At 32.8% G+C, this 22,921-nt stretch overlaps 1 protein-coding gene and 1 long non-coding RNA gene across 2 annotated transcripts; one reads left to right on the forward strand and one right to left on the reverse strand.

The window, feature by feature from the left end:
* The first annotated feature begins 642 nt into the window (after positions 1 to 642).
* Positions 643 to 13,338, forward strand: LOC127734283 (uncharacterized). The gene is made up of 10 exons (XM_052244110.1): positions 643 to 980; positions 1,262 to 1,304; positions 5,029 to 5,193; positions 5,543 to 5,658; positions 6,986 to 7,130; positions 7,713 to 7,915; positions 8,666 to 8,713; positions 10,228 to 10,342; positions 10,959 to 11,141; positions 12,493 to 13,338. The coding sequence occupies exons 1-10, from the start codon at positions 861 to 863 to the stop codon at positions 12,774 to 12,776; spliced, it is 1,422 nt and encodes a 473-aa protein (XP_052100070.1). The 5' UTR covers positions 643 to 860; the 3' UTR covers positions 12,777 to 13,338.
* LOC127734356 (uncharacterized) lies at positions 12,484 to 21,022 on the reverse strand. Its single transcript, XR_007997530.1, has 2 exons — positions 16,449 to 21,022; positions 12,484 to 14,633 (listed from the first exon to the last, which is right to left on the reverse strand). It is a non-coding gene; the product is annotated as an uncharacterized LOC127734356 (long non-coding RNA).
* Between the last annotated feature and the right edge of the window lie 1,899 nt (positions 21,023 to 22,921).

Genomic DNA, 22,921 nt, shown 5'->3' on the forward strand with positions numbered 1-22,921 from the left:
TTTTTAATAAAAACAAATGTAAACACCAACATAAATTTAGATAAAGAAAAGAAAGAGTGTTCAATGACCAAAGCTCCTGTGAGTTAAGCAATTGTCTTCATTGCTCATTTACAAATGTGGATATTTCTTGGATTTTTTTTCCATAATGAAAAATGAAGTAAAATTCACTTTATCCATTAATCATTGTAACAGTGGTTACCATATGATTGAATTAGTCAAAAATTTCATTTTAAGAATCTCTAATTTATCGGCCACCTTTTCAACGTTCATCATGTAAATTACCCGGACCATATGAGTATATACGCATATGGTCATGGTCCAAATACTCATATGGTCCGGAACATAGACATCTTTGTGCTATGGTTGTCTCATTTGCAATATCATACTACATTTTCTACTAATACAAATTATCACAATTGAGTTGACAGATTACCTTAAACATTTAACAAAATTTAACAAAGAAAATTATATTTCTCTCGCAAATTTTAATTAGATCGCTGTTCCAAAAATTATTATACGTCATATGACATATATATATATAAATAAGCATGGTAAATTCTGAAATTTGACCATACAGTCATTCGTGCATCACACAATGAAAGTTAGTTGTTTGCTACAATTATTTACGCATAAACGAAATGTTTTTGTACCTGTGTTGTATACAATTTCTCGTTGTTGACCTAAATCATACCCGGTATAAATAGTTATACTATAAACTTTACAGCTTTTACAGCGAGGATCGAATTCTTGACAAATAAATTTTACGTTCACCTTAAAGTGAAATTTCTATCAAAATCTTCACAGTTAGATGATAATGATTATCAAGGATTAGGAGAACTCTTAAGTAAAATATAGCACTTATGGACTGGCGAATATTTTACTTCAAAGATATGCAGACCTATTGGTTTGTGTTTATAGTCTCTTTTATGTGTATACAAAACCAAAACTGCTTACCATGCCAATCGGACCAAGACAATTCCGTGAGTATTCAAACATTTATTTGTGTAAAATAGCAAATATTTTAAAAACCCTTTTAGTTACCTAATACTGAATAATGACGCATTTAATTTCATTTCCAATCTTTCTAATTCATGTATAAAACTTGGCATGGAAAATAAAGATAAAGAAAGTAGGAAACAATCCATTTGTTGACTACTTTTGACTATTTATAAAATAAAAAGATTTTTTTTCTCTCTTATTCGGCATTGTTTTGCAAGTAATTTGCTCTTTAACCTGGTTTCAATTCCAGATTTTTTTGTAGGACTATACAGTAAATTGTACCGCTACCATATTCGCAGAAGAAAGTAAGTACGGGTATTCTCTCTTCCGTGTGAGACAAAGGTTAGTGCAGGTAATAGTTGACAAACAAGCATTTCTTTCCTTTCATTTGTTTGTTCTAATATCAATGAATCTTATTTAATTTGTTCCTTCAATTATGCTCAGCACAGATTGACCCATTTTCCATTGTAATCCTCTGTTAAATTTTAATTCGGTGTAACTGTACTGTCACAACACAGCCGAGTATTACAATAGGAAAATTGTTATTGAAGCAATTCAAAAAGTCACGTAGGATACGATTGATTGATTGATTGATTGGTGTTTAACGCCACTTTTAGCACTATTGTGCTATTTCGTGGCGGTCAGTTTTTATTGGTGGAGGAAGCCGGAGTGCCCGGAGAGAACCACCAAACTTCGGTAGGAAAACTGACAATCCTAGTCAATGAAGATTGTAGTCGAACGCACCTGTGTCGCGTGCAGGACTTGAACTCACAACCTCAGTGTTGACAGGCTAGTGATACAGTAGTTCGACTACTTAGACCACTCGGCCACCGGCCTACGTAGGATACGAAAGAAATAACAAAATTGAATTATTTTACCAAGGAAAGGTTTGATTGTTTTCAGTTCCAGTCGTTTGAAGTCTAATATGATCCAAATAATTAAAACTTCGATTTTTTTAGTGGAATGGAAAACCAATTGACATCCTTCTAAAGCTACACAGATTTGTTTATCTAAACTAATGATTATATATTGTTAGACTTATTTATTGTTTTATTGCAGTGCAATCTTGTTCACAGTAGCATTTTATACCCCACTTTCTAATATAAAAAGTATTTTCAAGTTTCGTTTTATTGTACCCTCTAGCGACAGCTGATAGGTGTGCATTAATGGGGTCGGTGAGATTCCTTATTATTTAAATAGTAAATCATGACTCTCCACACACACACATCGTCATCTAAGTTCAGCATTGATTTTTTGATTTCTGTCCCAATTTATATAATGTAGAAATAATATTTAATGTATGCATGCTCTTATATTATGGTAATTACACTATATAGAAGTATCATACGATTCCGTGATTTTGGTTGTCCGAGGCATTCCATAAGTTATATTTTATTTTATGAGAAGAATGCAACATCTGTAACTGCACGTGATTCCCGTCATAACTTGAAAAAAAATGCATGGAAAGACAAACGAAAATCTTGATTAGACTCGTAATCTTAAAAATGTAATTATAAGAATTGAATGCTCCTTTTTGTAATTTGATAGGGTTGTAAAAGCGTTGACGTGCGCTGAACGTGCGCACATTTAAAGCATACAAATGTGCTTTGGTCAACGCTTTGCCACTGATGAGTGTTATGTAGACGAAACGCGTGTCTGGCATAACAAATTATAAGCTTGGTATTTGATGAGTTTTTACAACCACTGGATCGATGCCACTGCTAAGGGCCGTATATCCCCGAAGATATCACCAGCCCAGTTGTCCGCACTTTTGTGTTTACATGAACTATCATTGATATGTTCTTTTTCTGTAAGTTTGCAGTTTATAAAATGTTAGATTACTCGTAAAAACAACCCGCAGGTTTTGATTGCTTTAGCTATGTTGGTCACAAATGTTCGTAATTTTTCGTTTGTAATGATCTTTGACTTCGTATTTGAGTTGGCTTTCCAACTGTTTTGATTCGAGCGTCACTGATGAGTCTTAGATACTAGTACACGAAACGCATGCCTGGTATCTTTGTTGAGTTTTTACAACCACTGGGTCGATGCCACTGCTGGTTGACGTTTCGTCCCCGAGGATACTAGTATTACCAGCCCAGAAGTCCGCACTTTTGTGTTGAGAGATGAAAACAGCACTTAATAAATTTCATGCGTCCGAAGCGCTTTTCTGGATTTACCTTCATTAGGAACGTTCAAAGCCGAATATTTGAAGGTTAAGGCTGTATAAGAACCGAAACAGTTGAAGAGCTGTATGACCAAAAGGACCTAAAAATAATAGCCAAATCCATCTTAGGTCAACTTTGCCTGAGGGATTTGAAACCTTAATTTCTTATTTATTTCGAAATTATTAACGGATAATTAAAGAAAGAATTGTTATAAATCATTTCAGTACCGAAGTGCTGATTACTGAGCTGATGATACCCTCGTGGACTGATAGTCCATCAGCAACGGTATCGAGTATTGTGTTGACATGTAATATCGTTGACATGTTCTTTTTTTTTTTAATTTACTGTTTACAAAAGTTGAATTACTCTAGTCTTAGACATTGATTGCCTTAGCCGTATTTTGCACAATTTTTCGGAATTATCGGTTTTTAATGCTCTTCAACTTCGTATTTGATTTGGCCTCCCAATTGTTTTGCTTACACTACCACTGATGATTATTATGTGGGCGAAACGAGCGTCTGGCGTAACAAATTATAAGCCTGTTATCTTTGGTGGGTTTTATACCCAAATAAAATTACAAAAAGAAACATTTAATTTTATATTGTTAAATATGTTAAAAGTAGAAGATTTCACAAGTCTGCTTGACTTGTGTCTTTTCCAATTTGTAGTTAGGAAAATAAAATATGTTTAAACTACACAAAATTAAATCAATGGGGATGTCCGCCTGCCTGTCCTTCGCAATTTTCTATCTGAAACTCCCACTATACTAGTGAACAGATCTAAAGAAACTTTAAGAAATCTCCAGTTTTTCTAATTCCAATCATAGACTTTGCGTTGTCGTCTGAATGGCCCTATTCACAGCCACCTAACTCAATTACTTTTATATAATTTAATGCCATTGTGATCTGTTTTATTGACCTGATTAAACATGGTTTATTAATTTGATGCAATTGGACTTTGAACAAGAATTCTGTAACGGCGAGTACTCTTAGATCGGTTCCTTGTGTCTTTTGTCTCTTTGGCTATTTTTCCTTCTTTTGTTTTTGATGCTAAAAGGGAGGCGAAAGATACCAAAAGGACATTCAAAAACATAAGTCGAAAAAAGAACTGACAACGCCATGGAGAAAAGAGAAAAAAGACCAAAAAAGCAAACAACAGCACACAAAACACAACATAGAAAACTAAAGACTGAGAAACACGAACCCCACCAAAAACCAGGGGTGATCTCAGGTGCTCTGGAAGGATAAGCAGATCCTGCTCAACATGTGGCAGATCAGATGGATCAAGCCCTTTTCACGGAGTTTTACAATTTGTTCGTTTGGTGTATTGTTACAACACTGTACTGGCTTATTCTTTGTGTGCCTACTCCAAGCCAGGAACCTGTAATCCATGGCAGTAGTTGTCATTGGTTGTTGTCTGTCGTTTCTGTTATTCGTTCATTGTTGTAAAATAAATCTGGGCGATGGTTTTCTCTTTTGAATTGTTTCACATTTTGTCATACCTGGGCCTTTTATAGCTCACTGTGTGATATGGGTTTTGCTTATTGTTGGAGGCCATACGGTAACCTGTATATGTTTACATCTTTGTTCATTGGTCTCTTTTGCAATCATACCACATCTCCTTATTTTTATATTAACCTGAATCTTTCCTAAGTTTCCAAAAAGGCGATGTCCTTTCTGATTTCCATCCATTTATGGAACTCAGTTTCAAAGTGAATGAATAACGGCCACGTGCAAGTTCTGTATTTATATTTTGTGGTGTTTTTGTTTGTTAAATTGTTTCAAATTGTTAGCTTTGTAAGTTTCGAAATTGCTTATAATTTTATTCAAAAATTGAATGATGGCAATCGTGAGTCTCTTTTTAGACTGTAGCGATTCATTTTTGTCTGGACAGTATGGAGATCTTTATGGGCAGTTAAATTGGCCTGCAAAACCAGATGATTTAACGCTGAAACCCATACAATTAGAGTATAGAAATACAAGTTTACTGTATCCTGGATTCTTGGTAGAAATTAAGCCACCTCGATCAGGTAATTCAAAATACTTTGGTTATTTATTGTAGAAAATCCTTGGTTTACCATTACAAATGTATGTTCTATTAACACATGGATATTATTGAAATAAAGTTTTTTTTTTCAAACATGGCAATACCAATACTTATTAATAAAGTCAGATGTTGGGTTTATATCAACCAGACAACAACCTAACAATACAAATAACCAGTAGATCTCTAGCGGTCAATATAAATACCAAATTATCCAAAACATAAAATCATAAATCAGTTAGATATTATATCAATAATTTTGTGTGATATGTAAAAATAAATACTGTTCTGGTGGTAAGAAATTTGATAAGTTGTTTCCTTTTAACATTTTCCAGGTATTATTAAGGATGTTAAAGGATTTCAGTTAAATTATAAAGAAGAAGAGAAAAACGTGAAGAAATGTGCCATTATTATCTTTTCTAATGCCAGTCTAGATCACAACCACAGAGAGGTAAGTGGTTCTATTATTCACATTTGTTTTTTTTTAATAATTACGTTACTGCTCTCATATTGGTTATGTTGTATTTTTTTTTATTTTTCTGTAATATTTTGAGACTATTTTATTCTATGATTACTATTCTGTTGTGAATTGTTACTGTTTTATTTCTATGATTACTATACTGCTGTAATATCAGTGAAAGTGATTTATTTGTATGATTACTACTCGGTGGTGTTTGTTGTTTTATTGGTAATTAATGGAAGTAAACATTTCCCAAAACATATATATTCAATAATGAAAAGTTAATCTCGCTTTTTCCCCCTTATATCATGTCAGTCCTTTTTTAATTTATAATATATCATTTGTCTCCTTGAATAAGAATGTCATGATGTTCCTATACACTGATGTATAACTTAATAATGATAATAATAGAAAGCATACAAAGACTCCAATATCACCAAAACAACCAAGTCTGTTTAGGAGTAGGAGCAAAGATGGATTGAGAATAGTTTGTCTGTGTAGGACTGTTACATTGTAAGCTAGCAAATGAAAAAAAAAAGCCGACTAAGCGTGTCATGTAGCGTACAAAACAGGGCATATTCACATCGCATTAATGTGTTATCGTCTCGAATATGCACATAACATTTGCAGCTGGAAGTTAAGCAGTTATCAATCAATCAAATATCTATTTACTGTTTGTTCTTGAAACCAGATAAGCATGGAAGCGTTTTATGATTATGTTATTTATATTAGCGAATTTGTGGTACGGACGGAAAAAATGGGTTCTTAGAATTATATTTTGAGAAACAAGTTCTATCAAAGTGTTAGTTTTAGTTCTTACGTATATAATAACAAAATGACAAATGATGATGTTCATAACAATTTTTCTTGAAAAACATTTTTTTTTATAACAAATGTCGGCGCCAACAAAAGCCGAGATTAAAAAGTGGGAAGTAATCCTTACCACAATCCATATAGTCCTGTAATTAGCCACTGAAGTTCTATATTAAAAAAATATGAAGCAATGCATACCACAGGCCCAGTAGTCCCGTATTCTCAAAACTGAAGCAATACATACCACAGCCCCTGCAATGCCATATTAATAAACGTGAAGTAATGCATAACACAGCCCCTATAGTCCCATATTGACAAATGTGAAGCAATGCATACCACAGCACTGTAGGTCCATATTAACAAATGTAATTCAAAAGTGGTATAATACTTTTCCCAAATTCAACATAAGTAACTTAATGCTGTTGAAAGTTTATAAACTGGATCATCACTGCAAATTATATATCATGAAAGGAGTTATTTTTTATATTGTAATTACGTCTTGCAGAATAACTTGAAAGTAGTTGTAAAACTCTGGCCTTTGAATGGAGGGAAAAACTTCCTTTTTACAGCATGGAGTTTGCCTAAGCCACCCGAAGACGAATTAGATGAAAAGCAAACAAGATATGGAAAAACTGGAAAATATAAATGGCGTTAGTATTTTGTGTCTTTTTATGATTGCATGTGTTTCCTATAGACAGATCTAAATAAACAGCAACTGTGTCATCGGGAATACCAAATATACCACAAAAGAGTTTAAATCTCATAAGATCTTTTCTCTCAATTTTTTTTTAATTGCGGTGTAAACAATTGTTAGTATTAATACTTGTTATCTTTAGTTTATTGATGGAAACAAGCTTATCAAATATCGACAAGACATTTGCAGTCTAGATAAAGATATATTGTATGTAAATCACTTCAGAATTTAGGAAAAAAATATGCCCACCAAGACATTAGTGGTGAAGTTGTTAAATTTAATTGCGAAGCGATGACCTATTTCTGTATTCAGCATTCAATTCTTCCTAGCATGCATTAAAATATACGTCACTTCTTACTGTGACGATCCAGTAAAAACGTATGTTGTTATAAGGGAAAGTAATAACTAAATTGGAATGAATAAACATTTACTTTTACCTGCACGAAAGAAAACATTTAAATTCAAATTCCGTTTTTTTATTGTGAATATAAACTCTTTGCCCTACACTACACTTATGTTTTACTCCAAAATAAAACAGGTTTGACAGATGCCCCTGCTGATTGGGTTACAACTATATCCTATCATAACGATGTAAAGAACAGATACATACGAATCTGGTTTGTTCATGCACCTGATGAATATTCATTTTCTGAATATATGGTCACATTAGAAATGATAATATCGGGAGAGGATACCAACAAAGAACATCGAGATGTAATTGAAGAACATAGGATTTCAAAAGTAAGAATATTTTTTTTCAAACCAAAGATGATACGGGAAATAATAACCAAATATAAGTATGATTGCAGATGATTCAACAGCACGGTTATCATGCATTGTATTTTTTTTATTTGTATGTTGGACAGTTTATGTTGATTTTGAATTGTTTGTTAGTAAATTTAATTTACTGAAATATTCTATCAGAATTATATTAACAACTAACTTTTGGTCGCTGAAATGTCAATAGATGATCACTTCTAAATGTCACGGTCGTGTGTACAATGTTCGGTACCAAATATATATTGAGTAGCTGGAGACCGTGCTAGGTTCGGGTATCAGATAGATAACGAGTAGCTGGGGACCGTGCTAGGTTCGGGTATCATATAGATAATGAGAAGCTGGGGACCGTGCTAGGTTCTGGTATCATATAGATAATGAGGAGCTAGGCATCGTGCTAGGTTCGGGTATCAGATAAAAATTGAATAGCAGGAGTCGGTACTGGGTTCGGTATCTGACAGATATTAAATACAAGAGTCCGCACTAGGTTCTGTATTAGAAATACACTGAGTATCTGTTATCTGTCTTGTAAACGGTATCATATAGATAGTGAATGGCTATACATCAAATAAGTATATTGTAGTTGTAACAGTGACCTGTAAAAACTAGAGTTCCACATGTACAGTAATTGTTACTTACAGTAAAGACATGCTCAACCTTTAACTTACTGTGTAGAAAAGCATTTAGATGATGACCATTCTTTCCTTCTTTCAGGCAGATTACACATTCTTAAACGTAAAACAAGGAAGATACAGAGTATTTGTAAGTAAAGTGGTAACTTAATTAGAAACATCAATCGAAAAATAAAAGCTCTTTTAAAATAACAAGCTTTATTTCTGAACTCATAGTTCACCAAATAAAACAAAACATATCTTTCAAGACAATAACTAATTTAATATTTTCAAAATTGTATTACTTTTAACTTTTAACACCTTCGTTTCAAAGTTGTTTCACCTAATATAATAACACTTCTGTAATACATTCTTAATTACTAGAAGTTGACTCTTCGGCATAAAATGGTGACGTAAGCTGTCCGTTTTCTGTTAGATGGGTTTACATGGAAGATTCTCTATCCGATTTTCCAAACGATTCAACGTAGTCTCCCAGTAAGGCATGCTGTTCACACAATTGGATTTTCATTCGATTTTCAAACGATTTTTGCAGGTGCTTTAGAAATGAAATTAAAGGGAAATTTCATATCAAATGAATTACTATTATGGATGAAATGAACTCTTTTATTCATTTAACAAGCTTGAATCTATCGGAAGGAACTTTCTTTTGAAAAATCTATTATCAATTTTTGTCTTTTTTCAGATTAATTTCGATAGTTCTGTATTACACTAACAATTCTGTCCAAAAATTTAAGACAAATGAGATTGGTCGTGGCCTAATGCTAATTTTCCTGGAAGGTGATATACGATATAATGGTATATTTTGGTAGATTTTCGAAAATGATTTCGATTATGTAGAAAAGACATGTAGACTGTAAGGTTTCGAAAAGCTTAGCAGAACATAAAACCTTGTAATCATATTTGACTAACTGAGTGTGGATTCGCATGGCAGGTGATGCATGCATAGCAAGAGATGCTTATCCTGTTGAAGCACGCGGCCTCGTTCTTTTTGGAGTTCATGCGTTTGTCTCAGTTAATTTGTTACCCCGATTTGTCACTTTAATCGATTATTGAGATTTGAACATCGTTTGACTACTGTTGCCTACATCTATACATTTCCACAACAGTTTTTTTTTCAAAAATGATATCGCCGCGATATAGCTTTTTTTGTGTGCTGAGGCGGCGGAAAGCAAATACCAATCAATCAATCAATCAAAAAATTAAAACGTTCAACATGATGCATATTTTCTAAAAACTTGTGAAATGTATATACCTCAATTAAAGCTTTTTGAAAAAGAAAACTTTTAAAATAGAATTTAAAAAAACATGGATAATCTTACGGGTTTTAGCAACTGTAATCTTTTTTAAACACCTCAAATTTCAGATACATTTGACTAATTGTAGGAAGATATGTATACGATTTATGTGTTTCCACAATAAAATTTGATGGACGAAACATCATAAAGACGAGAGAAGCAGCAATCTAAAATATCATTGAAAATGATAAAATGAATTTAAAGGGCATTTAACGTTCACCACTTTTTTACGTATAAAATAGAAAAAAAACCATGAATAGTAAAAGTATGTTAATTTCGTTTGACTGAAAGCTCGCGATTGATACAAATATTGACAATTACATATACTAGACAAATTGTTTGATTTAAGGTTCAGGCCTATGATGATAAATGGGACTCGCTGAATGGTTGTAGATGTAAATCAAGTGGAGGAGGATGTTTTCAATGTGTAAAAACAATGACAGCCGTCATAGTCGTACCCAGAAGTACTTATTTACCAAATAATGAAAGATCTACTTGCTTATATTATTCAATCACATTAGCCTTTTCACTAGATGTTTGTTCAACAACAAAAAAAGTTAACAATTCTTCGCTTCAGACGAAGGCATGTACTGAAAATGCTAGAGAGAGAGAGAGAGAGAGAGAGAGAGAGAGAGAGAGAGAGAGAGGGGGGGGGGGGGAGGAGAGATAATTTGATCTGACTGTCCTATTCCTCATTATGAAGTATTAGTTCTAACCATATATTGATAAAATAATGCATTAGAAAATGAAAACAACACTTTATAATTTCATGCGTCCGAAGCTTTTCTGTATTTACCTTCATCGGGAACGCTCAAAGCTGAATATTTGAAAGCCAAGGATGTATAAGATCCGAAACAGTTAAAGAGCTATATGACTAAAATGGACATAAAAATAATAGCCAAATACACCTAAGGTCAACTTTGCCTAATTCAAGTTATATTGTCCAGCAATTTTGCTGAACTGTCTATTTGTAAATGTTTTCAAACGCTATTTTTATATGAAAAACCGTACATTTGAAGCAGACATAACTTTGTTAATTTTATCCCAAATGTATCCTAAATCTAATGATGTTATATTTAGGTGAAGATGTAGTGATGACATCCGAACTACAGTCATCAACAGCAACGAATTCACAATCACAACAGACAGAGGTGGTAACTGACCAAACAGTTAACCATGTTTTACCGAGCATTCTTGGTTTTGTTGCTTTTTTGCTTGTGATAATAATAGTTATTGGTTGTTATCTTCTTCACAGAGATAGAGGTAAGAAAGTGTGTTGTTGTAACCTGCATAGACATAGAGGTAATAACATTTGTTCTTATATTCTTTATAAAGATAGAGGTGATACATTTGTTATATTCGTCATACAGATAGATGTAAGAACATTTGTTGTTGTATTTTTTATAGAGATGGAGGTAAGACCATTTGTTGTGTATTCTTTATTGACAAACAGGTGAGAACATTTGTTGCTATATTCGTCATTCAGATAGAGGTAAGAACATTTGATGTTAATTCTTATTAGAGATAGAGGTAAGAACATTTATTGTTATATTCTTCATAGAGATAGAGGTAAGAACATTTGTTGTTATATTCTTCATAGAGATAGAGGTAAGAAAATTTGTTTGTTATATTCTTCATAGAGATAGAGGTAATAAAATTGAGAATGGAAATGGGGAATATGTCAAAGAGACAACAACCCAACCAAAGAGCAGACAACAGCCGAAGGCCACCAATGGGTCATTTTGTTGTTATATTCTTGATAGAGTTAGAGGTCAGAACATTTGTTGTTATATTCTTCATAGAGATAGAGGTAAGAACATTTGTTGTTATATTCCTCATAGAGATAGAGGTAAGAACATTTATTGTTATATTCTTCATAGAGATAGAGGTAAGAACATTTGTTGTTATATTCTTCATAGAGATAGAGGTAAGAACAGTTGTTGTTATAATCAACATAGAGATAGAAGTGAGTTGTAGTCTTCATATAGATAGAGGTAAGGATGTTTGTTTTTGTGGCCTTTTTCTTATTTTGACATTTTTTGATGATTATATGTTGAAGTTTGAGAAGCAATTTTAAGAGATAGTATTACGAAGATGTACTTGGCAATGATTATTTACCTAAGGAGAAACGTGTTTTTATATTCCGTTAAACATTTCCATGAAGACCCTTGAGTCGTTAGATAATGAGATATAGTACATGTACCGTTATTGCACCAACAGCTTTGGTTGTCTTGTGTTGAGGGCTCCCCTATAGTGCGAAATGTGAGTTTGACCCCCGATTGTAATAAATCAAAGACATTAGCTGCTTGATTATAATTTTCAACAAGGGTATTATTGCGGTTCTCAGAACAATTCTAACACAACTTTGTCAAGTACTTTATACTGTTGCCGCGTATGGAATGTAAAAAGAAAGAGATATGGTTCATTTATTCATAACACAAAACCCTTACACCCAAAGGAATGGAAATATCCATGTAATGCTTTTTATTATATTAATGTTACAGTCTTGAGTGGGCTTTCAGCCCGGAGCAAAAGCTCGCACTTCCCTGGGTTTCTTAATGACGAAGAGTATTTTCAGCTTAGCATTTATACATGTTTTCTTCTGTTTTATTAGATCAACCAAAATATCAACCTGAACTACCTGTGCACACGATAAATCCAAATCCAAATAATTTCTTAACCATAAATGATAGAAACACATCTTCAAAGTATGATGAAACATCTGTAGAATCGGCTTGGACAGTGACCCGTAATGACATTGAATTTGTTCCTCCAACAGAGAATCGAAGTGAGGATCTCAGTCTTAGTAACCTGATGGATCAGGTCCATGACTTTGATAAAAACTTCCTACCTGGTAATGATAACAATGATATATCGAGTCTTGGTTTTTGTCAATGAGCGTTATGATGAATAATCATACGTTGACAGTAATAGACGGTATCCAAAGGTCTGGCTATATTTAGCATTATTACGATATTGAAAGCATTATAAACACAATACCAATGACAACCATGAGACAATATCGTATTCTTGCCAATCTGTGTTCATTTATATATCTTTGCCTTCGCTGTATTATTATTAATATCATCATTATTATTATCATTATGTTATACCAACAAAATAGTGTTTGTCCATTTTTTCCTAAATTGTTATTTCCTTTTATTTGACTGATAATAGTTTGTTCTTTAAGATCTTTCATCTCGTTCTAATCTGAGTTTTTTTTGTACGAAAATCTCCTTCCTTAGTCTTTTAGACTAGTGATAGCATTAAGTGCAGTATAGTTGTTATAATTATATGACAAATTACTAAAGAAAAAATCGTATGACAAAATATCTGTATATAAACAATTCAAATGTCTAATATCTGTTTTGTTTTATATGATTTGATATAGTATGCTTTTATGTTTAGCATTTAATTTTAGTATTTAGTCTTATTTGTATATAAAAACTCACCAAAGATACGTATGTATAAGTAATATTGGTCATGAATAATAGTTTTAACATTGTGGACTTTGTGTGTTATTATAAATTCTAAGTATTACCTGTCGTCGCGATATAGCCATTTTGCGATCGCTCGACGTATGCAATTTGGTTTTTTATATCAGTCAATCAAACAATAAAATAAAAAACGATTATCTTGCAAATGAACACCGATAATATCATAGTGTGTTGATTAGATACGCATTCTCCAATTTTTTGGCATCTACAGAAGATGGAAATAAATTTTCGTCACTTGCGATTTTTCGCGATACATTTCATATAAAACCACTTTCCTTCATAACATTATTGTTGGGTTATTTCTGGTTGGATTTTAATCAACTTGATACCATTAGAAGGAAAATAGTCATATGGTGAATTGTTTATTTGTTTGGAATTTTGTTATGAAACCATTTTTTTACGTCAGGAAGTTTGCTATATATTTCAACTCCAATCAAATCATCAATAATTACCAATATGTTTACATCAGGAGAGAAAAAAAGTAAGACAAAACAATCACTAAATAAACAAATATAATTCAGACATTTCTAGGTTTTTCTCCAACACCTGGTTTAAAAAAAATCCAAACATGTAATATGAATTGTTCTATGTTTACATAGACGTATTTCAAACGAGACAAGTCATAACGTATTTCAAATTTCATTTGTATGTGAATCTATATTTCTTTCCTTCGAGTATAACAAATAATGTTTTATGTAAAACCATGGAAGTATTATATTTACAGGAACTACAACGATTTACTAGCACTTATTTATAACCCGGGGAGCGCTGTAGAAAAGATATGGAAACTGTATAATTAGTACGCTACCGTTAATTTCCTTTTGTGACGATATATCTGCGATGCCGCTTTCATAAATTGACGAAAATGTTCCTGATATAAATAAACACTGTGACGAATCGAGTAATATATATATAGTAAAGAGCCTGGATTAGTCAGGAAAGTAGAAATTTTCAGTTTTATATACGAAAATCAATCGACCAAGGACTGAATAACATAGAAATTATATATAACAAATATAGTAAAAAAAAGAAGCACCTCGTTATTTATATATATGTGCGTTTTAATTTTTTGGCATTTGATTCAAAACTGCTAAAATATTCGTATATGAAAGAATTTTGTCCGATAATATACAGCCGGGGTCAGTACTTCTATTTGTACATTTATGAATATGCTAATCATGACTTATGATTTGACCCGTATTTATCAATTTGAGAAAAAAACGAAGACATACACAATGTTATGGAATGGCTAAACTATCTATAGGAAGTAAACCACTAATTCATGGCCCCATTGCTTTCTATGTTAAATTCCTCAATTTCAAGCAGACACAGCTCTTTTGTTTCAAGTTCAAATAAAGTGACAATCATTGCATGTCAAAGCAACACTTTATGGTGTCTTGTACTGGAAAAATCAACATACCTTTAATGGCATATAAGAAAGAACTGGTTCCCGGAACTTCGGATGTACCAAAACAGGTACTTCAGATCTGACATACAGGCAAAAAGTACCCTCTTTATAAAATTTGGTGCAGTTTTTTTAATATTCAAAATTATAAGTCAAAAAGTGTTCTACAATGACCACCAGTCATTCAGCTTTCATTTGATACCAACAATACCTAAATATTCTACATATTTTGAAAGTTACACTCATGCGTAGGAACTATTTTGTGTTAAATATGTACTACTTTCTGGTATGTGCTTTCTGGCCGGGCCGAATTAGTGGTGTTACACCTATAACAGAACCAAACTTGCTATACTGACTTCAGCATCACTTTATTTCATTCTATGATCTATTTCAAGCAATAAAAAACACATAAAGCTTATGTCCAAATACTATTTTACTAATTTTAAGCTCAAATTAGACTGGTAGTAACATATAGGTTATTCAAAGAAAACTGCCTATGGATATTATAAATGGCCAATATACTTATTTTATTCTCAATATCATTGTTGTATTTAATAATTTCTGTTAGGAAAACAATGTGCTTACCAATAGTCATAATTTACCAGAGTTTGTTCATTTAATAAAAATATATTAGACCAAACCTAAGACATAATTGAGAAAATTGTCCCCCCTTTTTTCTTCAAATTGGAAAAGGGACATTTTTGGTATAAACCATACTTCTGTGGTACAACATAGATTATAAAGAGCAATTTATATATTTTTCAGCTGGATAACTTGCTAAACTGGTTCAAAATTGCATGTACAGTGAGATTTTGGAATTCCTATATGAGTATATACCAATTGCCTAGATTGTAAAAGGCTATCATAAGAAAACCAATAAAACTTGAAAAATCATAGGATTATTTGACCAAGAGCTATTTTTTTACCATAAACAAGTCATTATATACATGTTTTATTGATTGCAATCCCAAATAATGCAAAAATAAGAATTTGGAGTCAAGTCTTAACTGCATGCATGTTGTGTGACCATAAAAGGCTAAAATACCTGATTATGTCAATTTAAGAGCTGAAATTTCCCATAAACAGAATTGTTCATCCAAAAAAGATGATTAAACATGTTTACTTACATCAAATATGACTTATTTTCATTGGAATAGGTACAACTTCTAAAAATTGAATTTCTGACGATTCTCTGTAATAGGAAGTAAACCACTAATTCATGGCCCCATTGCTTTCTATGTTAAATTCCTCAATTTCAAGCAGACACAGCTCTTTTGTTTCAAGTTCAAATAAAGTGACAATCATTGCATGTCAAAGCAACACTTTATGGTGTCTTGTACTGGAAAAATCAACATACCTTTAATGGCATATAAGAAAGAACTGGTTCCCGGAACTTCGGATGTACCAAAACAGGTACTTCAGATCTGACATACAGGCAAAAAGTACCCTCTTTATAAAATTTGGTGCAGTTTTTTTAATATTCAAAATTATAAGTCAAAAAGTGTTCTACAATGACCACCAGTCATTCAGCTTTCATTTGATACCAACAATACCTAAATATTCTACATATTTTGAAAGTTACACTCATGCGTAGGAACTATTTTGTGTTAAATATGTACTACTTTCTGGTATGTGCTTTCTGGCCGGGCCGAATTAGTGGTGTTACACCTATATCCCATTAAACATTTTATCACTTTCTGTCCAAATGATACTAGTAATATCACCATAATTCAACACATCGGGACTCAGCGGAAACATTCTTATACCAACCAATGATCTTACCCTGGATTTAAAGCGAAGCCTTATAATTCTAACATATTTAAAATCTCTTATGATTTTTTTTATTTTAATCAGAACAATCATTTTACAATTGTCTTAAATATGCATGAAATGTATGCCACTGGACGTTAAACAGTAGTTAATCATAACTTGCTATATATACATTATGCAATTTCTACAGAAAAATAAGTCAATAAACATGGTGTATTTATTCAATTAATATGGTACAAATTTCCATCGTCAATGTGTTTTTTCAAGCATTTTTGATAATGTCTCGCACAAATCAATCAGCACACGTAGGCAGATGTAGGGTAACGGAATCTGCCGAGGTTTGCCGATTGCTGTTTCCTTGGAATTAATGACAACTTTCGATTTCTTCGTTTATTTCCTTAATCGCGAAAGCAACCGATAATGAGAATATTAATTTTGTAGGGTGCCACACGCTGATGTGTAAATAAATTAACGTGCCATGTTTCAAGTTAATTGACATGTTATTAATTAAATTGCGCGCGGCATCGCAGATAAAACGTTTGAAGTCGGGTCGTAGTAGTTCCTGTCAATATAATACTTCTATGGTAAAACTAACCAAAGAAGTCGGAGAGAATGCTAATCTTTTGATATCGATGCAAATCATTTTCATTCAAACTGAATACTTTTACGCTTTTCCTTGTATGTTAAATTCTGAATTCGCAGCAAAAGTCACATTAAGAATAAAAGATTAAAACTCGGCCCAATGCAATTTCAGTTTAAGACAAAGATGATTAATGTAAAGAAATAAACAAGAATAAAAGATCAGACTCGACCCAATGCAAGCAATTCAATTTTTGACGAAGACGGGCAATTAAAAAGTCGATAAAAACAGACGACATTATGGGAAAACAAACGACGAAAAGACAAACAAAAGATCCTTTACCACTTCACTGAAAACTGAAGACTGGGGCCACAAACCCCACGACAAAACAGGGATATAACTCAGAAGGGGTTGATGAAAAGTTCCTCATAGTGACACTCATTGTTTTACTCGTGTTTAAATACATTGATAAGTCATATCCAGTGATTAAGCATCGATTTCACAGTTTATAAATCATAGACCATTGATTAGGTAACCATTCTCTAACCCAAAAACTTGACTGCGGTGGAATCACTGTTTTTCAGGACAAAGCATGGTTAAGTAATATCGGATGTTCAGTAAGGGCGAGCATATTTGGATCGGCAGTGGCACCTGTTGTATTTTCTAGTCACGAGTTATCTGGTAAAGACAAAATTACGTTTCTAGAAAAAAAATCAACCATCAGAAAGACACAACCTATAGTAGCTTTTTCATCCCACGATGCCAACATGAATTGCATTCTATTCTGCGGCAACCTTACACGATTGGTTGTTTTGTGTTTAATCATTTCGTATTAAGAAGTCACTACTCATGACACAACCTCTTGAAAAGTAATATAAATATCATTTAAAGTACTGTAAAACAAATAGCTGATAAGACAAAAAATGGGCCTAAGGTATAGCCAAATCAAGACAAGGAACCAGAGCTTAGCATGGGGGAGATATATTTCTTTATTTGAAATGATTTTACAAAAGTGTATAATTTCGAAATCTTTGCGTTTAAAGAACCCTCTGGTGTAAGACATTCCAGGAAATACACTTTTTTATGTTGATGCTGTCCTTATAATCTTTAGCTCATTTGGGATTGATTAATTGGTGTTTAACGCCACTTACATCACTATTGTGCTATTTCGTGGCTGTCAGTTTCTATTGGTGGAGGAAGCCGGAGTGCCGGTAGAGAACCACCGACCTTCGGTAGGAAAACTGACAATCCTAGTCAATTGATATTGGAGTCGAATGTACCTGCCAAGTGCGGGATTTAAACTCACAACCTCAGTGTTGACAGGCTTGTAATACAGTAGTTCGACTATTTAGACCACTAAGCCACCGATGCCTCTACTTTGGATTGAAAAAGGGCGGGTAATCATCTCTACAGCGGGAACTAAAGAATGAGCCCTTTGATGAACTTTATTTTAAACGAATACAAACAAATTCTTGAAGGAATGGCACACAATTAATTCGTAACAGGAATACCTACTGTCTATTGGAAATTTATCTAGAAATCCTATACATTATAGATTAAAAGAAAATCTAATATATTACAAATAGAGTTAGAATATTAAGGCAAATGTCTTGATAGAGCAAAATGACCGTCCTAGAAAATACTGCCAAAGTGACATACAATCAACGGATGTCATTTCTGAATTTTGTTGTCTACATGTTAAGTTTGTTTACTATGGAAAATCACGTGCCTCACCGATGAGAAGCGACATAGTTTCAAATGGTTCAATTTTTTTAATAGATTTGATTCATCACTGGCTATGTAAAATTATAAGTTGGCCAACTTTTATTCAACAACAACATTGCATACCCTGTTTTAAACAATTACTCCACTGACACAGCTATCTCAGTGCAGGTCCACGTTTCATTATAAATTTCACAGTTTTTGGTTATTTTCTTGAAAACTATAATAGATATAGAGAAATTTCAAACAGTAAAAATGACAAGAACATTAAGATCTACAAATGAGTTAACATGAATTTTGAATTCACCCCTTATAGGAGTTATTGCCCTAAGAAGATTAATATTACTCATCTTTTGCAGAAACTATAATAGACGGAGAGAAAAATTGAAACGCAAAAAAGTGTTCAGCAAAAAAAGATTTACAAATAAGTCAACATAAACGAATCGTCAATTAACCACTTATAGGAGTTATTGCCCTTGCAAGATAATTTTTTTTCTCTTTGTGCTGGTTTTTTGCACAAACTATATAAGATAGTGAGTAAACAAGCTAAATGTTCAGCACAATAAGGTCTGCAAATCACTCATCATAGTCGAATCTTTCAACAAACTCCTTATAGAAGTTATTTCCCTGAATGATGATTTTTACCCATTTTTGGGGGCATTTATGTCAAAAACTACTAGATGTAGAGAGAAATTGTAAAAACCACCAAGTTCAGCAAAATGAGATCTGCGAGTAAGTTAACATGGCCAAATTGTCACACTATAGAATGTATTGCCTTTAAACTAATTACAATAAAAGAAAATAAATAAATATCAAAATAGCATTATTTACCAGGTGAGAAATTCCGGCTCTCGTGAGCCTCTTTTATGCATTCTGTTTAATACGAGTAATATAGATATATATATGTAAACGAATTAAGCGCTCACATATGTGTTTCTGATAAATAAACAAATTCATAAGGAGTAGTGCTTCATCGAAATACCAATAGTTAGTTTAAAAACTTTACATCGAATTCAACGCAACTTTATTCATTTCTACATTCAAATAATATCGCTTCTGGTAAATTAAGGCGACAGTAGTTTACCAATGATCAAGTCTCGTAAATCGATTAGAAAGAGACAAATCAAGGTAACAATACAGAAACTGAGGGAATCGCATGAACTCCAAAAGGAGCGAGACAGTGCAAGAACTCATCAAAGATACCCCAGGCTTATCAATTATATCTGATATTGTTTATCTGACAAAGCAAATCAATCATGTCTGTCTAAATTAAAAAACGCATACCTTATACTCAATAGTGATTACTCAAAGTTTTGAGACCATTTTTATATTTCCTATGAAGTAAATTAAAATATACTATGAACTTTGAATTAGATAAAAGGCGAACGTGCGATTTAAAGTCTCAGATAAATCCTTTGGGTTCTAATTATCCCATATGATTCACACGACTGGAAAAAATACTTTGGCTTAGTTTTTCATAAGCCTTATTTAGCTACTAACATGTAACGAACGTAAAAAAGTTTGAAAAATACTAATTTGAACATTTGACAGATCCAGTGATAAACAGTTGTTTTAAGTAGCCTTCTTAATACTTGGCATCCAATAACTGAATGGGAGATCATGACTGTCGTCTACAACACATATGACAAAGAAAGGTAGTAATGACTCAGATGCTTTAACTTTCGATGCACCCTTCTCGTTCCGCTTGCAATTTATTCCTTCAGTGTTTGCGTATTTTTTACCTTTGCATATGTATTAGAAAGGGATTTGCCGGTTTTGAACATCGATAATTTACTATTGCCTCTTTTTGTGATTCATGAAATGAAAAGTACACTTTCTAAATATCGTGCGTCCGACGCACTTTTCAGGACTTACTATCATCGGGAACGCTCAAACACAGAAAAATGATAGTCACGGATGTATCAGTCTCTTCATTCTAGGAATAGTCGTTATTGTGTTTGTATACTCTTTTATGAAGTAGTCAACATACTGTAAATCGAATCAACAGGAGTATCAACGTCACTCTTTTTCTATTTCCGCCAATTGTATGAAAAAGTCCTATGCTGCGTTCATCGTTAACTTACTATATATTATGATACCCTGTGATATAAATGCATTTAAGATGTGAAAATAGTTAAATTTTATTGTAACCCTGTCTTTGCAAAGTTGTTTCTAGGCTAGTTTGTGTTATTTCTGTTGTATTTTATAGATGTTCAATAATAATGTTTTAATACTTTCGATTATCCAAAACTTAGTTCTGAGCGTCTATGACAATAAACGAATGTTCCAAGTATGCATATGGTGCATCAAATTAATATCGTTAATGAAATTTTAAAACGAATGAAAAGTGTTCTCATATACTAAATATATCATAGAGAAAATTGCATATACATTTATATTGTATATAATTATGTATATAAATGTATTTATACTTGACTCAAGCTAGCGAACAATTGTAGCGAACAATTAGTAGGTATAACTAAAAACCATAATTTCACATAAGACGATCACGTATTTTTCGAGCTAGCGAACAATTACAGAGACCTAGCGAACAATTACAGAGACCTAGCGAACAATTACAGAGACCTAGCAAACAATTATGTATATGTATATATATAAGTTTATTTTGGACCAATTTTTAGAGATTGCGACGGGCAACAACTATAAAGGTGATGTAGGGGAGACATTGGTGTATTGTTTAGGAAAAACTCCCGAATGGTTTATGTTTGAAAATCTGTCTCCTCTACAACACCTATTTAGTCGTTGCCCGTCATAATCTCTATAAATTGATCCAAAATTAACTTAAAGTGCCCTACCCCCTAATTTCATTTTGTCTATTTATGTTGTTTAACCCTAACTTCAGATTTTCGAACATAAACAATTCTGGAGTTTTTCCTCAACGATGCGCCAATGTCTCTTCTACAACACCTATATAGTCGTTGCCCGTCACATTCTCTATAAATTCGTCCAAAATTAACTTAAATTGGCCTACCCCTAATTCTATTTATTCAGTTTAAGTTTTTTTACCCTAACCTCAGATTTTTTAACATAAAGCTCTCTGGAGATTTTCCTAAATGATGCCCTTATGTCTCCTCTATAACACCTATTGAGTCGTCGCCCGTCGCAATCTCTATAAATTTCTCCAAAATTATCTTAACGTGCCCTACCCTTAATTTCATTTTGTCAATTTCAGTTTTTTAATCCTAACTTCAGATTTTCAAACATAAATCACTCTGGAGATTTTCCTAAACGATGCATCAATGTCTCCTGTACACCACCTATATAGTCGTTGCACGTCACAATCTCTATCAATTAACTTGAATTGCCCTAACCCCTAATCTCATTTTGTCAATTTCAGTTTTTTAACTCTAATTTCAGATTTTCGAACATAAACCACTCTGAAGTTTTCCTTAAACGTTGCGCCAATGTCTCATCTACAACACCTATATAGTCGTTGCTCGTCACAATCGCTATAAATTGATCCAACATTAATTCAAATTGCACTACCACCTAATTTCATTTTGTCTATTTATGTTTTTTAACCTTAACTTCGGATTTTCGAACATAAACCATCCTAAAGTTTTTCTTCAACGATGCGCCAATGACTCCTCTACAACAACTATATAGTCGTTGGCCGTCGCAATCTCTATAAATTTGTCCAAAATTAACTTAAAAGTGCCCTACCCTTAATTTCATTTGGTCAATTTCAGTTTTTTAATCCTAACTTCAGATTTTCGAACATAAACCACTCTAGATATTTTCCTTAACGATGCGGCAATGTCTCCTCAACAACACATATATAGTCGTTACCCGTCACAATCTCTATAAATCGCACCAAAATTTATGTAACATGACCCACACCCTTTTTTACCCCAAGTCGCATTGTGTCAATGTTTTACTTTATGATCATTGTGATCCAGTTGTCTATTGAATGCCTTATATGGATTTATTAAGTAAAGCTTTCTATTCTTTATATACGAAATATGGTTTCCTTTTTGTTTTAAGTTAATTTTGTCGTTTTTGTTTAAGATTGTATGTATTTTCATAATTTTTCACTAGCTAGAAAAAA

This window comes from Mytilus californianus, unplaced genomic scaffold, assembly GCF_021869535.1.
Source record: "Mytilus californianus isolate M0D057914Y unplaced genomic scaffold, xbMytCali1.0.p SCAF_1, whole genome shotgun sequence".
Lineage (NCBI taxonomy): Eukaryota > Metazoa > Mollusca > Bivalvia > Mytilida > Mytilidae > Mytilus > Mytilus californianus.